This window comes from Convolutriloba macropyga, unplaced genomic scaffold, assembly GCF_964194025.1.
Source record: "Convolutriloba macropyga unplaced genomic scaffold, txConMacr16.3 SCAFFOLD_5357, whole genome shotgun sequence".
NCBI lineage: Eukaryota > Metazoa > Xenacoelomorpha > Acoela > Convolutidae > Convolutriloba > Convolutriloba macropyga.
This window is the reverse complement of record NW_027453431.1, coordinates 1-17403: the sequence shown is the minus strand read 5'-3', so window position 1 is coordinate 17403 and position 17403 is coordinate 1. Positions and strand designations below refer to the sequence as shown.

General features: G+C 55.7%; 1 protein-coding gene across 1 annotated transcript; it reads right to left on the bottom strand.

Moving 5' to 3' along the window:
* Positions 1-15175: 15175 nt before the first annotated feature.
* LOC142358282 (uncharacterized) lies at positions 15176-17365 on the bottom strand. The gene is made up of 5 exons (XM_075409712.1): positions 17180-17365; positions 16664-16903; positions 15982-16074; positions 15573-15766; positions 15176-15404 (listed from the first exon to the last, which is right to left on the bottom strand). Exons 1-5 carry the CDS (start codon positions 17363-17365, stop codon positions 15290-15292), a joined length of 828 nt encoding a protein of 275 aa, XP_075265827.1. The 3' UTR covers positions 15176-15289.
* Positions 17366-17403: the final 38 nt, after the last annotated feature.

Sequence of the window (17403 nt, the reverse complement as noted above, 5' to 3'; positions counted from 1 at the left end):
CTTTTCGTCAGGGCGCGGACACCGGCACTGTTCCCACAGTGTATTTGGCCCAGGGCTTTATAAACGTGGCACCCCATGGAGGAATGCCCGGAGTGTTTCAGTCACGGCTAGTGTTTGATGACCAGCCAAGATCGAAAGGGCTATGCAGCGGTTGCTCGCGCTGCGCTCACCTGTGACACCGAGGGCCTTGAGGAACGGGGCGTCAGAGGGGATGTACTTGCTCTTTGCACGGTCATGGCTGCGGCTCGGCGCGGAAGTGACAGACGCTTTTGATTTTTTCAGTGAGGCGGGTTTGCCTGCTTGCTTTGGTATCGTCAGCTTCCAGTCTCCGGAGGTGGTGAACAGGTCCCCGGAGCTGAAGCCGTCCGCTAGGAGCTCCTCCATGACGGCACCGGTCGAGCTGCGGCAGCCGGAGGCAGAGGCATAGTGTCCTGTCAGGCCCTCTCTCATCTCTTCCGCCTCCCATGGAGAGGAACACTGAAGGAGAGCGTGACTGTATACAGAGGGCGGCTCCACCGAAAGCTGCTGGTGAAGCAATAGATAGGTCTATATAGGCAAAGAAGAGAAGCGGCGCCCTTACATCCAAAACGCGGCGAACCGTAGAGGAGGGAGTGAGGATTGGGATCGGTAGAGCGAGATTTTGAATAATGGCAGCATTCGTGGACGGATGGATAGGGATAAATGATGGGACGCCTAGGGTAAGGAGCGGGAGGGACGGTAGATGGCAAGAGCTGAGCTTTGGGTACGGGCACAGAGTTGTGTGTGTGTGTGTGTGTGTGTGTGTGTGTGTGTGTGTGTGTGCACGCGCGCTTGTGGATGGGGGGGGGGGGGGGGGGGGGGTGGAGTTGGGGGGGGCACCTGAGAGGGAAGTTCTTCGTGACATCGCGGAACTTGTAGCGGTACAACACCTGCATGTGGCTGCTCCCCTTGATGAAAACGACCTGGTATGGAAGTCAAGTTCGGAGATGTACAGGGGAGAATCGCGGCGTGCACGCACGCACACACACACACACACACACACACACAGGGATTATCTGCGTCGTCATTGCAATGACGACTGTCATGAATGGGATGCTGGTGGCTAATTACAGGTGAATTCGGGCATGGGAGGGAGTCAGACGAGAGGCACGGCTTGCCTTAAGAAGGGCGGACTTGAGGTGCTGTTGTTCACCGCGGTATCTGCTCAGCGTGGCTTTCACAAAGGCGCCATTCTCTGCTGCTGCAACGGCAGCAGCAGCGAATTGAAGAACCTGAGGCAAAAACCACGGGGCACAGGCTTTGATGGTGGGGGATTGGAAAGTGATGGGCTGCGTGTAGGGTCACTTGAGGCAGTGGGGGGTGGGGATGGGGTAGGGACAGGGGCCAAGGGGAAGGGGCGCAGTCAGGCATGTACAGTACCTACCTCTTGGCGCGTCGTATTTGTGCCTTCCGGCGCAGCGGTGGCACTGCACACCAAGAGTCGCTGATATCTGAGGCTTCTTGCTGTGGTTTCGGAGTTGAAGGTAGCAGTGCTCCCCACCCGCTGTACACGGCCGCCCAAGAGGTGTCGGCTGACGGAAGGCTGTCCGCCGCTGGGGCACAGACGCGGAGGAATCGTCGCTCCCCACGATGCGTCCATCCGGCAGTTGTTCCGCATCATGATCAGCCTCATCGTATCGCCTACGAGTCAAGGGATACGGTGCTACCAAATGCGTACCAGGCTTGCACTGTTCGAGCGCTCTTGAGGGAGACAGAGCCAGACAGCAATTCACCCTTGTGATGTGCTTAGTGAAACGCTTCTGTGATGGCGCTGTTGGCATGTCCCTTCCTCGGCTCTGGGCAGTCTTGGCCGCACGCCTCCGGGCTCCGAAACGTGGTCCGACAAAATTTACGTAGATCCTGGCCGGTAGATCTTTCCTTTTGAAAAAGCTCCTAGCTGGCTAGGTACCCTATCTAGCTAGTACTACTCTACCTAGCTAGAGCTACAAGTACAGTTGGTACTATAGTACAGTGCGGATACATTCGCGGGTCTGTAATTTCATCTCGTACAGTAGTATACAGTAGGATACGAGTGTGATAGGTCGATCATATGCGGATAGGGTAGGGTACCCTACCTATCGCCTTTAGTTAGTGCAGCCGCATGCAGCTATATAGGCACCCATACACACCCGTACAGGTACTCGTACCATAGTAATACCCCGGCAGCTTTTTTAAAGGGTGATCAGGAGGGGGGGGGGTAACTGCTAGAGCCAGACCCTATGGGGGTTTTGCCTAGTACGACTCAATCTAAGTGCTCCGTATGTCTCTATTGGCCCAAAGGAACTGGTTTCTAAAGAAAACCTGAGGGGCGATTTGCCTGCCTGTGGGGGGGGGGGGGGGGGGTCAGCCGGCCAGAAAAATCTGTGGAAAAACTCGATTTCGGGGGTTTTTCGGGACATTTCGCTGTGTATTCGTTTGATGTTCGTGATCGGCGACTGTTATTCGTGTATATTCCGCTGTCTACGGCCGTCCCGTGTCCGTGCCGGCCACTGGCAGCTTATACCCGGCGGCGACGGCGCATGTGCCTGTCGCACTCTGCACGCCGCGCACTCGGCACTCTGCACGCCGCGCCTTTCCGCACCTCATACCTGTGGGTACCTGTGGGTATGGAGGGCTGTCGCACCACGCGTGCTTCGTCGCGCAGCCGCGTCGGCAGTGAAGCTGCTGGCACTCGTACTGCTAGTACGAGTAGCGACGAGTTCGGACGGAACACAGCGAACTCTGTACTAGGCACTGCCGACTGCCCTTCGCCGTCTGACGCTGCCTTCGATGATCCCCCATCGGACGATCCTCATAATCAAGGCAACGGAGGGGCCGATTCTGACGACGATCGATGAATCGGAGGAGACTGCCAGCCAAGCGAATGGGCAGTGCCCTCACTGCATATAGATGACCTGTCTTCTAATTAGATCCCGCAACATATGCATGCATCCCCATAAATAATTATCAATTATGCAAGGCCATGGGTAGCTCTAGCAAGTTTGTCATGGGATTTCAAGTATCCCACATACTTGATGCCAATTGCATAAAATATGTATACCGACAGCTGCACTGACTGGCATTGATCTCTATTGTGTGGCTAGTTAAAAGTGTTGGCGCAAGTGCAATGCATAGTGGGAGTACCCATGGCCTCATACCACCCATTTCTGACCCTCTTAGCCCTCCCCCTCCTACCTTGATAGTGCCTGCCTGCCTGGGGGGGGGGGGGGAGTGGGTGTCTGGCCCCCAGAAAAAATAGACCATAGGGTCTAACTCGTTTTTTTCCCCACCCTCCTGGGGTGATGTTGTTTGCACCCAGTGGTTTCATGTTTATTTGCAACCAGCCGGAAGTAAACCGAACTAAAACCGAAAAACCCTAAACCTCTAAACCCTAAAAACCCTAAAAGGATGCGCGAACTCGTCCCACTGCCGCCCCACCGACCCCGCCGGGGTTCGAACCTGCGTCGCACCTCCGCCCCGGTTGCGAGCCGAGCGCTTTAGCGTGCATAGCGTCACGCACCATGCCGTGCAGCAGTATTCTATTCGTTATAAATCGGAGACATAGTGCGAATCACAAATCTGACGCTGGGTGCAAATAATTATGGAACCATTGGGTTCAACTAACATTTTCCTTTTTTAAAAAATCACGCGCTTGCCGGCGTAACTAGTACTAGCACGAGAAAATTCCTCTACAGAGAGTGTCACTGACAAACTGACAGGTTGATTGCAGACCTAAGCGCTGCCGCACAGCCAAGAACAGACTAGTAGGGTACCCAGGCAGCCGCTTCCCATGGTTATAGGTCCTAGTGTCAGTAGTAGGAGGAGGTACGCCGGGCCAAGATGGTGGGACATGTAGGGTGCCCTGACACCCCTCTCTCGGCAAGCTCGCTAAGGAGGGCGTGAAAGCGGGCGCAGATGCGGCCACCCTCTTCCATAACCGTAGGGACGTCCAGGCGATGGCGAGGGGCTACATGGGTGGGAGAGGCAGGGTCATCAGACAACTTCTCGTCTTCCTTTGATCGTGCCGCAACGTGGCCGGGAGACGTGCTTGGCAGCTGTACTCGCGAGCGGTGGTGTTGATGAAGACCCCTAAGAATGATGGAGCCGTCGATCACGAGCTAGCAGGTGCCGGCCGGGACCCGAATAGCCTAGCCAACTAACATCCCCAGGGCGGGACTTGTCAGAGCGCATGCCTTGTAAGTTAAACTTGATATCCTCCTTCCGGGCACAACAATCGAAGAAGAAAGCTCTAATCAGGCGCAAGGCCGGCGTCTTGACCATGGCGAGCAGCTGACCCCATTGGTCAGCGGGGCGCGTGCATGGCGCTCCAAGGATTCGTCGTGATCGGGGTGCAGGCCGCAAGAGGGGCCCAACACAATCCCAACACTCTCTAGGGCTCGGGTAGGTAGTATAACCGAATTAGTAAACTGTAGTAACTCGTGTACGCCTACCCGCGAGTACTACTACAGCTGCAATGTGACTGGACCCCATTAAGTCAAGGGCTGCCGATCAAGGGTAGTGTGGGAGTTTAACCCACTACAAAGCTACCCGTTTACGACGTGACGTCCCCACGCTTGCCAAGGAAGGTAAACCCTACCTGTGAGGGTGTCGGCCCGTTCGAGAAATATAGTGAGATGGCGCTATAACTAGTCATAGACACAGTCCCTTTTGACGTAATGCATCCATCCTAATGTGTGTCAAGCGCAGAATATACGTGGCAATGTGGGGGAGGGCGCGTGTCCAAAGGTCTAGGAGCATAGCTCCGGACAGTTCACTAGGCGCGTCGTCTGGGAGATTACTGAAGCCACCACCCAAGCGGAGGGTCGACAGATGCGAAGAGAAGGGGGCCACACGGTGGAGCTACAAGCTGCCTAGTAGTGTGAGGGCCGATTGCTACCCACAGTGCATCCCTCAGGTCTTGCCACCTCGGGCAATCACTAAGCAGGTGTTCAACGGTTTCGGAAACGGGATGGTTGCATAGGAGGCAACGGTCCTTATGGTGGGAGGGAAGGGTGGAGATGCATGTGGTGGCGAGGATTCGGACCGTGGGGAAGGCACCGATGCGGAGCTGCATCATGAGCGGTATGACAGGGAGAAGATGCGCGGGGAGGGAGGGGCAGTGATTACGGAGCGGGTTGGTCGCGTAGCTGTGGGCCTGGTAACGTGTCATGGCAGGGCGAGGTTAGACTCCCATGTATCCCTAACAGATTGTGTGACCCTACGTGTGGTTGTTTCATGGGATCGTTAAAAAGACGCCAATGTACCGTACCATCACGGGTGTATCCCGAGTTTGCAGAGATAACCTTGGGCCAGGTGGCCTAGTTTTCTAACCATTTCAGAATGCGGCGGTGGTGTTGGGAGGGTTGGGGTGACGATGTTGTGAATGTAAGTGCCCATGGCGGGGCCTTTGAAGAATATGCGGGGCTATGCAGACGTTGCGCGTGTTTGCCGACGGACTCCGCGGATGCGGTGGAGGGTGCGGTTCAAGAGGGTTTGGATTTTGGAGGTGAGGGCATGGAGCATGCTCCAAACTCCGGAGCTGTAGTTGAAAACGGGTAGGACGCAGGCCTTGAGAACAAGGATGCGCACATGGAAGCTGCCGGGGATATATATCACGAGCGGAGAAGAAGGATCAGTCTAGGATGTGGAGTAGGCGGCGGCCCTTCTCGTGTCGGTCGGCGACTAGGTGGCGGGGGTGGAGATCGCAGTGCAACTTAGCTCCGAGGTACTTATATATGTCAACCATATACTGGGAGGGGTTCGCCGTGGAGCTGCCATCGGGCGGCGTCGGTGCGGAGAGCGGACTGGTCCGAGTGCTTGCCCAAGGCCATAACCCCACACTTGGAAGTGTTGATTTGCATGAAGTTGGCACGGCCCCAATATGCCGTGAAGTGGGTCCATAACTTTTCTAGGGAGTGGATGCAGGGGACTATGGCGACAGAGTCGTCATCGTAGAGGAAACCGGGGAACGTAGCACCGGCGGGGCCTGAGCAATCCAGGACACCGCACGACAAGCCGTCGCAGCAATCGTCGAACGTCGAACTTCGAACATCTTCAAGATGTACTCGTTGATAAACGTGTTGAAGAGCGTGGGGGAGGCACTAGGGCAACCTTCCCGAAGCCCGCGGGTGAGGGGGATGGGGACCAAAAGGATACAGGGAGGGCTATCGCGGTAGAGATCAGCGTGGAGAAAGGGGAGGCTGTGGCCACGCACGTCGAGGCCGTGATCGAGCTTCAAAAAGAGGAGCTCATGGGGAACCGTGTCGTAGGCTTTCTTGAAGTCCACGAATAAGGCGTACGCGGGGAGGTTGAGGGCCTCCCGACGGGCACTGACTGCTAGTAGGGTGGCTATTTGATGGGGGCACTCCTCGCGCGGGGCGGCGGAGGGCCTGTGCCGGGTGGTAGCGGTTGTGGGACTCTACAGCATTCTTCAAACGAGTGGCTACGGCAGGCATGAGGAGTTTTATGACCGCGGACATGATCGAAATGCCGTGGCCGGTAGTTGTCCGGGGAGGTGAGGTCGCCGGACTTGGGGACGCGGGGGATAAGGATCGAGCTCTGCCAACAAGCTTGTCAACAACGAGCCAACAAGCTTAATATTGTAAGCCCTGGATCTAGGCGCCAATTAAAGGGAAACTCCATCGATGATATTGAGGAGGGCCGTCCCAAAACTGCTATCGAGGGCGTGGACGGCAAATTTCAATGATTCCGAGGCCGGGGATGCCTCTACTCGCTAGGCTAGCTCATGATAATAATTAATGATGATTTTTTTTTACCCCCGGGAGAAGGTTGATGATGATTATTATTGTTTTTTTACACCCCCGATGATTATTATTGTTATTTGTCTATTTAAAACTGCAGGTCGAATTAATTACAGGTACTCGTACGTTCCCGTAGTCCATACGTACAACACTAGCTCGTTATATGTACATGTGTCATGTACGAATTATAATTTATAGATATCGAATCCATCAAATCCATATATTATTATTATTATAAAGATCTGACGACTGTACGTCTTGAATTGCTTGCATGTGTGTCGTTTGATGAAGTACGGCAGATTTAACAAAAAAGTACTACTACTACTAGTAATAGTACCCGTAATAACTAATAATAAGTAAACGCCAACCGACTTCGTTTTTTTTCACCCCCGGGAGAAGGTGGGTCGAAAAACCCCCGTCGAAAAACCGACTTCGTAGTAGCAATTCCATTTATGTCAATTTTGTGGTTAGCTGATGCATCCTAAGACGGTACGTTATTTAAAGTACTACGAGTGACGGGAGTTAAAGTACTACGAGTAGTACATCCTTTAATTCATGTATTTTTTAAAATTAAAACCGCGCATGTGGGGTAGGGTAGGTACCCTACCTTCTAGAATATAGAGGTCTGTAGACTGGTTTTTTCACCGCCGGAGAAGGGTCTGTAGGGTCGTAGCTCTCTGTCTCCCAGCCCCCGGCTCCTGCCCCCCTGTAACCATCCCATCAGTCTGTATAGCTGTTCAACTACACGGTGTGTAGTTGTTCAACTACACGGTGTATACAGATAGACTGTAAGTAACTGTATTAAATGAATGTTAGAATGCTGATTTTTTTCACCCACGGGACTTGTTTAATGTAAGGCCTATACGCAGTCAGCAGGTAGGTATCTCTTACCCAATCCAGCAGAGTGCTCGTATCTACTAGCGTCTAGCTCGGGTCTCAGTGCCGTCAGTGAGTGGTGCCGAATGCCGATTCCGATGTGCATGTTTTCAAATTCAGAACCGTGCAGTTCCACCAGTCACCACGCTGTCAGGAATATCAGGCCAATTAATAAAGCTAGCACTTGTACAATTGTTGCGGAGGCAGACCATCTTGACTTCTCGACGCCCCTGCTATACACATTAACGTGATGTCGATTCTACATCTTCTTCTTATAATCTCCATGGCCGAGCACTCAGCATGCTTTTGGGTGCCACCTAAGCCGGGTGACGGCGGTATTACACGTACGCTGCTTCCCCTCAAGTGGTACTGCTTCGCATCCGCCTTGATCCGGTTAATTGTTTGTAGCATGTGTGTTTTAACTCTGCTATTCGCTCCGCAGCTAACATCTGGGGCGGGCGCGAGGCTGAGAAGGCACGGTTCCCGTACATGCTTTCGCTGCGTGACGACCGTGGGCGTCACTTTTGTGGCGGGGCGCTAATCTCTTCAACCCTGGGCGTAACAGCGGCTCACTGTCTGGACAAGCGGGCTTGGGAGGTCCACGTCGGTCGGCACTGCACGAACTGCGAAGATGATTTTGACTACGACGTGACCACTGTTGTGACGGCTATTCCTCACCCGCGTTGGGCTCAGCTTGGGCAAAATGTTTCCCTTGGCGGTGATATTGCGCTTCTTATGCTCGATCCTCCTGTGAGGGGTACCTATCTTCGCGTTTTCCCACAGGAAGACCCGTCCGGTTTTCTCGAGTGGCAAGCTCTGGGATTTGTCGGATACGGCCTAACGACAGATCGTCCCCAGGTTGCAGACTTCCTCCAACAGGCCGATGTGTTTTTCCGTTCTCTGAAAGGCTGCCAGGATAACTGGGGGCCGCTTATGCAAGCTGACGACGTCATCTGTGCCTCAGGAATCGATGCGAAGCTCTGCCAGGGAGACTCGGGTGGTCCCTTGATCCTGATGGGTGACTCTCCTGAACAGGATTTCGGGCTCGGTGTTTTCTCCGCCAGTGAGGTTGGTTGCAGCCGCCCAAACAAAGATGCTCCTGCAGTTTTCGCGAGCTTCTACTACTACAGAGAAGAGCTGAGGAGTTTCCTCGGTGTCGAAGAAGAACGCTCACCTCCTGCACCGCCTGCGCTTGCTCCTGTTGCAAAGTGTACCGACGACGACACCGGCACTCTGGTGGGTAAAGCGGCGTGCTCGATGGTCAAGCGCCAGTGCTCCAAGCTCAGCGCCTTCCAGGCAGTCGATGAGAACCCATCAGATCTCTGTGAAGGTTTCGATACAGGGATCTGCCGACAGCTGGCTCAGGCTTACTTGCCCACCGACCCTGAGTGCTCTCGAATGGTGTTTAGCGGGGCGTCAAGTTCTTGCACTCCAGCTGAGGCACTGGACGTGTTTACTGCCGCTGTGAACTTTGGCTGTGAGCCGACAATTCTCGACTCTGTTGTTGCATCGCCTAAAGCAGCTATCTCTGAGCCACCTCCAGGTGAATCGCTGCTTGCTGCGAGTTTGGTTTATTCTTCTTCTACTACTACTACTACAAAAAGCGTGGACCATACAGGAGATAAACTTGACGTCCCTTGTGTATATCTCTGGCGGTTGCTAGGCATTTTACTGCCACCACTTGTGGTAGTAAAATTCTAGCACACACTGGGAGGATACAAGGGACATCTAGGCTTTCGCCGGTGTACAGTAGTCCACGTTCGGTGTTTCATAATTAGTCTGCGACTGCTGTTCTGACACCTTTGATTCGTGTGGTGCAGAGGCATATGAGAAGCGTATCACCGTGCCGGCTGGTGGCGGGCGAGGGCCCAGCGGGTCGGTCAGCTTCGATGGGCTCCACGGCTGTCCGGCAGTGTTCGTCAGTGTTGCGGTGGAACAGATTGATCTGACCATCGATGATCCTGCTGAGAACGTGGTTGTGAAGGTCAGCTCGGACCTGGGCGACAGATACGGGGATTGTGTGTACAACGACAGGATTGCTTCTGTCGGTGGCGGTCACAGCGCCTGCAACTCGTATTTGTGGGCGATGTGCAGCAGGGATTTCACTGGTCTGATTGCACCATCGACATCCCTCCATGTAGAGGTTCGCACTTCTGGTTTGGTTGGCTATGAGGCCTGTGCTGGAAACTTCCTAAATGCAGTGGTCACTGTGGAGTGTGGGGCGGCATCTGTGATGAACTGCGAAGATGACGTCCCTGCAAGTGCTCCCAACGGGCTCTGTGCCGGCCTGCCGTCGCCCCCTCCACCGCCGCAATCTCCCAGCCCCCCTTTCCCTCCGCCACCACCTGCGCCTGCTCCGGTGTTGGCCCCCACAGCACGGATGGTGAAGCCATGGGAGTTGGTGGAGAGTCTAGGGGTGACTTGGAAGCTTGCGAGGGCTATGATTCCGACACAGCGCAGCGATGGGACCTGGGAATTCGACAAGTCTGTGACTTCATGGAGCTTATGTTGTAAGTGTTGCTCTGCATGACAGGACGTTGCAGCTTGCACGCGTGTCTGTTACCTGATAACGCTCATTAGTTGCCCGGTGGCGCAGGTCAGCACCGTACTGATGCGCAGGCAGAGATGGTGGCAGCCGCCCTCGCCCCTCGTCAGAACCCAGACGGCACCTGGGTGTTCAACGGCGCGTTGGATTACATAAGCCTGGATGGTAAGTCCCTGCTTCCCGCTGCAGTTGAACTCTCTGATATACCTGGTATGTATGCGGCGTTTGACATGCTGTGATGTGCAATGCAGACAACAAAATTGGCAACAAAGGAGCCAAGGCCATCGGAGACGCGCTCGCCCCACGCCAAAACCCAGACGGGAGCTGGGTCTACAACGAGGGGTTGACGGCACTGTACCTCTACAGTAAGTCTCATCCGCTTCGTTTCTGTGGAGCATTTCTTTCGGTTTCTGTCGACTCCCGCACCCACAATTCAACGGGGCTCTGAATGGTCTGCGTCTTTGTCCTGCAAGTCTCTGCTGTCTGCGTTTGTATAGTCTGCATTTGTGATCCCAGCCTCAGTCATTGACCGCATTGTGCCGTTGGGTGCAGACAACAGCATCGGTGACGAAGGAGCCAAGGCCATAGGGGACGCGCTCGCCCCGCGCCAAAACCCAGACGGGAGCTGGGTCTACAACGAGGGGTTGAAGAAGCTGTGGCTCTACAGTAAGTTTCATCCGCTTCGTTTCTGTGGAGCATTTCTTTCGATTTCTGTCGACTCCCGCACGTACCCACAATTCAACGGGGCTCTGAACGGTCTGCGTCTTTGTCCTGCAAGTCTCTGCTGTCTGCGTTTGTACAGTCTGCATTTGTGATCCCAGCCCCAGTCATTGACCGCATTGTGCTGTGGGATGCAGGCAACAAAATTGGCGACGAAGGAGCCAAGGCCATGTGGGACGCGCTCGCCCCGCGCCAAAACCCAGACGGGAGCTGGGTCTTCAACCGGGCGTTGGTGAAGCTGTCAGTGTCCAGTGAGTTCCTGTCCTGATTTACGTCACTCCTGCCTTTGTTTCTGGCCCTCTCCCAATGATAGCTCAACCGGGCGTGGCATCACCTCAACCGTAACAGTGAGTTTCACATACTTTCCCTTCTACTTGCTGGCATTTCCGTGATCTTCTTTTCACTGCACCCTCAATTCTCTTGGGCGTGTGACTGTCTGCCGCTTCAGAGTGCAGTAGCACGTCTCTGCTGTTTGCAGCCGCGATCCCAGCCCCAGTCATTGACCGCATTGTGCTGTGGGATGCAGGCAACAGCATCGGTGACGAAGGAGCCAAGGCCATAGGGGACGCGCTCGCCCCGCGCCAAAACCCAGACGGGAGCTGGGTCTTCAACCGGGCGTTGGTGAAGCTGTCAGTGTCCAGTGAGTTCCTGTCCTGATTTACGTCACTCCTGCCTTTGTTTCTGGCCCTCTCCCAATGATAGCTCAACCGGGCGTGGCATCACCTCAACCGTAACAGTGAGTTTCACATACTTTCCCTTCTACTTGCTGGCATTTCCGTGATCTTCTTTTCACTTCACCCTCAATTCTCTTGGGCGTGTGACTGTCTGCCGCTTCAGAGTGCAGTAGCAAGTCTCTGCTGTTTGCAGCCGCGATCCCAGCCCCAGTCATGTGCTGACAGCAGTGTGGTTTGGGATGCAGACAACAAAATTGGCAACAAAGGAGCCAAGGCCATCGGAGACGCGCTCGCCCCGCGCCAAAACCCAGACGGGAGCTGGGTCTCCAACGCGGGGTTGACGTCGCTGCACATCAACAGTGAGTTTCACACATTTTCGTGTTGTCATGTCTTCGTCGTTTTTGTCAGCTGCGGTTCGTTGCCCCGCGACGGGGCGTTGCATGCCCTGAGTCTGTACTCCGGCTGTACGGTCTCTGCTGTGTGCATTTTGCATAGTCTGCAGTTGTGGTTCCCGGCGTCAGCCACTGACTGCGTTTTGTTTTGTCACGCAGCCAATCAGGTTGGGGACTGGGGAGCCCAGGCCATCGGAGACGCGCTCGCCCCGCGCCAAAACCCGGACGGGAGCTGGGTCTTCAACGAGGCGCTTGAAACGCTGCAGCTGTACAGTAAGAGCTTCATGTACATTAGTTTTTCAAGTCTCCATGGCATTTTCGTCGATTTTTGGTTACCACAACCACTATTCAACGGGGCGGTGAATGTTCCGCATGCCGCAAGTCTCTGCGGATTCGTCATCCCAGCCTCAGTCATTGACTGTGTCGTGTTTGGGATCATGCAGCCAACACCATCGGGAACCAAGGAGCCATTTCTATTGCAGAAGCACTGAGGCCTCGAAGGAACAAGGACGGCTCTCTGGCTGGGAACACCAAGCTGACACAGCTGGACTTGTATCGTACGTGCCCAGCCAGTGACCGGTCTGCAGTCTCTTTGCGATCCGGACCCCGGCCATCATGACTGGACTGTGCCTGGGATCTATGCAGACAACAGGATCGGAGACGAAGGAGCCAAGGCCATTGGCAACGCGCTTGCTCCACGCCGAAACCAGGACGGGAGCTGGGTCTTCACCGGGGCGTTGGACAGGCTGGTGCTCAGAGGCAAGTTTCACACATACGGTCATTCTCATTCGCTGGGATTGCTGTGGGCTTACGTTCACTGCACCCTCAAGTCACGGGGGCGTGTGCAGCTGTCAGCGTCTTGTAAGGGGCGAGTCTCTGCTCTTGGGCACAGTGTGCATTTGTGATCCCGACCCCAGTCATTGACTGCATTGGGTGTGGGATGCAGGCAACAAAATTGGCGACGCAGGAGCCAAGGCCATCGGAGGCGCGCTCGCCCCGCGTCAAAACCCAGACGGGAGCTGGGTGTTCAACGGGGCATTGACTTTTCTGAGTCTATCCGGTGAGTCTTTGCGGTGAGTATTCGCATAGTTTCCATTTGTGACCCCCAACCCCAGCGACTGACTGTGCTGGGTTTTGCAATGCAGAGAATCAGATTGGGGTCGGTGGAGCCAAGGCCATTGCCAACGCGCTCGCCCCACGCCGGAAGCCGGACGGGAGCTGGGAGTTTTGCGGGGCGCTGAAGCAACTGTACCTCTACAGTACGTCCCTGCTTTCCTCTATCGTTGGTCTCTCTCATATTTGCCACTGGACACTGACATGGGTTTTCAACCGGGTGTTGACATCGCCGCAAGTTTCCGCTCTTTATTTTCGCGATTCTGTGTTGCTCCCGGCTATTTTCTGGGTCACCAGCTCACCTATGATTTCCCTCTTTCTTGACTCCAAGTTTCATACGTTCCCCTTTGAATTTTGTGGCATGCCTGTCCCTTGTAGACCTCTGGCAGAGCCAAGCTTTAACACTCTCTCTGTGTCTGTGTCTGTGTCTGTGTCTGTGTCTGTGTCTGTCTCTGTCTCCGTCTGTATGTCCCTCCCTCCCTCCCTCTCTCTCTCTCTCTTGTCTGTCTGTGTCTCTCTTTGTGGCCTGCCTGTCAACTCTGGCGACTGCACCCCCAATTCAATAGGGCGATGAAATCCATCTGTATGAGCAGTGCATTCGTTCATCTTAGTTTCATTTTTTGTGGTCGATAGTTTTCTTTTCTGCTCGCCTTGTCTATTCCGCGGGGCTGTGGCTCGCCAGTGAGCCCTTTATGGCCGTATTGCATGGTGGGGCGCAGTCCCGGCCAGACGTCAACATTCTAAGCTGATGTAAGATCGTGATTCTGTGCTCTGTGCCTGCAAGGCAACAAGTTTGGAGATGATGGTGCCAGAGCCATTGCAGAGGCACTGAAGCCTCGAAGAAACAATGACGGTTCTGTGGCTGTGAACACCAAGCTGACGTGGCTGGACTTTCATCGTACGTCCCCAGTACATCATGCATGCCGTCGCGACATCTCGTGCTGACCACTGCATGTACGTAGAGTATCTGACTGCATGTTTTCCTGTTACAGCCAATTCAGCGCTATCTTCCGCTGTGTTCAAGGAGTTGAAGCAGGTGGAGAGTCAAATCAACGCGCAGCGAACCGGAGAAGAGCTTGTCATAGACACCACGTAGACAGGCGTTGCATTTGGGAGGTAGGGTAGCTATGTATAGGCACGGCAGGTCCCACCGTGTGCACGGAGGACGGCGAGCTCATCGGGCCTCCGGAGGGGGGGGCCCGGGGCGCCCCCATCACCTATACAGAGGGGGTGCGTAGCATGGTGCATGGAGATGTGTAAAACATGAGGTGCAACTGCGTGTGCAATTGGTCACTCATCCAATATGGGAATGGTGTTGCCATGCCTGATCAGGCGCGTCACGCCTGTGCCCGGCATTTTCACGGTCTGTATCAGTGTTCCTACCGCATGCATTTTCATGCAGTACAGTGACTATCAACGAGTGGCGCGACGTACTACTGGATGTCGCTGCCCTGACCAATCTTCACTGCCGCCCCGATATTACAACACTGGTTTGAGCACCTACAGCACCGATATTCGTCGAAACAAGTATCGCGAACGAGCAGTGAAACTTGTCCATTACAGCGATACACCTCACAATATCCCATCGCGTGTGGATTGAACTTTCCGTTCAGGCATACCTCCATTCGCGCAGTTCAGTGGGCGGCAAGACACCATCGGGCACCATTCCGGTCTGTGTGTCTTGCACAGCTTCGGTGGCTCCGTGTGTGGCCCCGAGGGGAACGTGACCGAGGAGTGACGCGGCTGTTCTGCGAGCGAAAGCACAAGAGGACATGCCCACCGACGCGCACGGGCATCACCCCAACACCGCAGCGGCTGGCAGTTGATCGGTGTCGCACCACCCGTCACTCCGGGGGGTCGATCTACCATGTGTGCACAGCTGCGCCGCGCTCACACAAGGGATGGAGGGCCGCGGGGTGGACGTACCAGGGAGAGGAACGCCAGTTCCGGATCAGGGCGTGACCGACACAGCATGCAATCCACTCAGAGCTGGTGCAACACACAAGCGACGGCTGTTGAGCTGATCAGTTACAAAATATGCCTGGCGCCGGGGCCAGGGTGCCAGCATGCAAAGATAGAGGGCAACAGGGAGGGAGGAGCTCTACAGGGGGTGACATTCAGAGCTAAGTGAATGCCACACTCGGACGGCTTTGCCCGGTGGAAACCCAAGGGGGGGTGGGGGAGGGGGGGTTGAAGGAGGGCCCTTGCTGGTCACACAGCGAGGATCTGCTGCTTGATGAGCTCCTTGAGGGTGGAGGAGAGCGTGGGGTCGCCGGTTGCGACAGTCACCCGCAGCTGCTGCTTGGAGTTGGGCTCCACTTCGATCCTGTGGGTAACGGCAGGGAGGAGTCGGATGTTCAGAGCGGCAATTCAGCTGGGACGTGGCTAGAGATGAAATGCTGGCGGAAAGGGGAACGGACACTGTGATGCCTCAAGGGCACGAAGACTGCCATTGTGGCGACTGCATGGCAGGCGGCAGTCACGGGGTGCTCACCGACACATGCAGAGTGGGTTGAAGCCCCCGGGGACAGCGAATGTCGCTGCGGCCACAACGTTGTTCTGGTTGGGGTCTAGCCCTGGCAGCACGCCAAAGTTGAGGTTGGGGAGGAAGGCGGCCACCTGGGAGGGCGGCATGGGGTGCGGGCGAGCCACCACCTCCTGCAGCTTCAAGGGCGGGCCTGCGATTGCCTGCAGGCCAGTAGAGGAAGAAGGAAGGGGGGGGGGGGGGGGGGGGTTAATGCAGAGCCACGCAGCTGAGGGAACAAGAAACATGCGAGGGGGAAGACATCACCGTGGGCCGAGAGGAGGGAAATGGTCGCAGCAAGGAAAGGCAGGGAGGGGAAGGGGAGGGGCTCAGTTAATTCACGGCTGGTGAAGGAGTAGTAGTTGCCGCGGCCACTGACCTGCCACGCCGCAAAGAAGTCCGCGCTAGCCAGGCCTTGGATGGGTGTCAGGAACTTGCAGTTGACAGATGGAAGAGGCAGCGATTGGTTGACCTGCAGCACGAGCAGACCGATGAGAATGGGCCGCTGTGAGAGAGGCGGCCAGGGACCCCGTGTATCGATCCCTGGCGGCCCCCGCCTGCCCCTTGCCATTGGGAGGCCACACAGCCAACCCATGAACGGGAGAGTTCAGGGACAGATCGAGCGACCGACTGACTGAGACCGGCAGGCTGACAGAACACCGTGCAATACTGCCCATTGGCTTGAATAGGGCTGTTCTGAGAAACAGATTCAGTTGAAATGAGTCGATTCTGGGTTGTGCTGGCGGTGAACGGAGGCAAAGGTCTGCCGCCCGACCTGAGGTATGGGACAGATCAGAGGGTGCGGCATCGTGCTGCACTGATGTTGCAGTTGTGGCCAGTGTCCGTGAGTGCGGCAGGTTGGAGTGAGGGGAGCTGGAGGAGACGGATCGCCCGCTGATCCGAGGTGGGAGGGGGCCAGGCAAAGCAGGAGACGTGCAGACACAATGTAGAGGTGGGGCGAGAGAAACGAGGCTGAGGCGGATGGCGCCAAGACGGTAAGGTTCATCTTCAAGGCAGGTAAGGTTTCCTGCTGTTCGTATGTGTGATTGACTTGCCCCCACCTGTGCGGCTCCGAGTTGGTATCTGAGGGAGAGGGTGGGCGGGTCCAGCGCGGGCCCCGAGGCCCCGACCATGATGACCACCTGCTGCTGCGTCTTGGCCGGCAGACAGGGCGGCACCGGGGTGGTGATCTGTGCACGGAAGGCGGTCGAGGGGGCGACGTGCAACTGCAGGGAGTCCAGCTGGGCCTGGGTCTTGTTCCCCAGGAACAAAGTGATACGGCCCTCCGGGGCGCGGTACTCCTGTGGGGACAGCATGGAAGGCAAGGGTAGTCAGTCGAGGCTATGGGACGAACGAGAAGGGGGGGGGAGGTCGATCAACGGAAGTAAGACAGACGGACAAATATGGCGGTTAGCTTGCCTGTTCAGCCCGACTTGCAAGTAGTCGTCCTCATAGGAGTACTCCCTGTGTCGCGGCCGTGAGCTTCTTGAACCAAATCCTCGGGTCGGCCAGGGGGGTGATGGGCCGCCCAGCGTCCCGGACAGCCGCGCCGCCGCTCATAAGGTCATCCAAGCCACCTGCCACACTGAATGGGTCGTCTGCAGAAGAAACAACAGCAAGAAGGTTAGGTCAGATGGGGCTGGGAACTGTCCCTTCCCTTGCGTTGCCTCCATCCATTCCTCCAAGGCCTCCCTCCTCAGCGCCAACCAATCCCAAATCCCACCCGGAGCTGACAAACTGCTGACCACGTGCCAGAGGACCATCTGTCTACACCACATGACATTTCTCGTCTATCCGATGA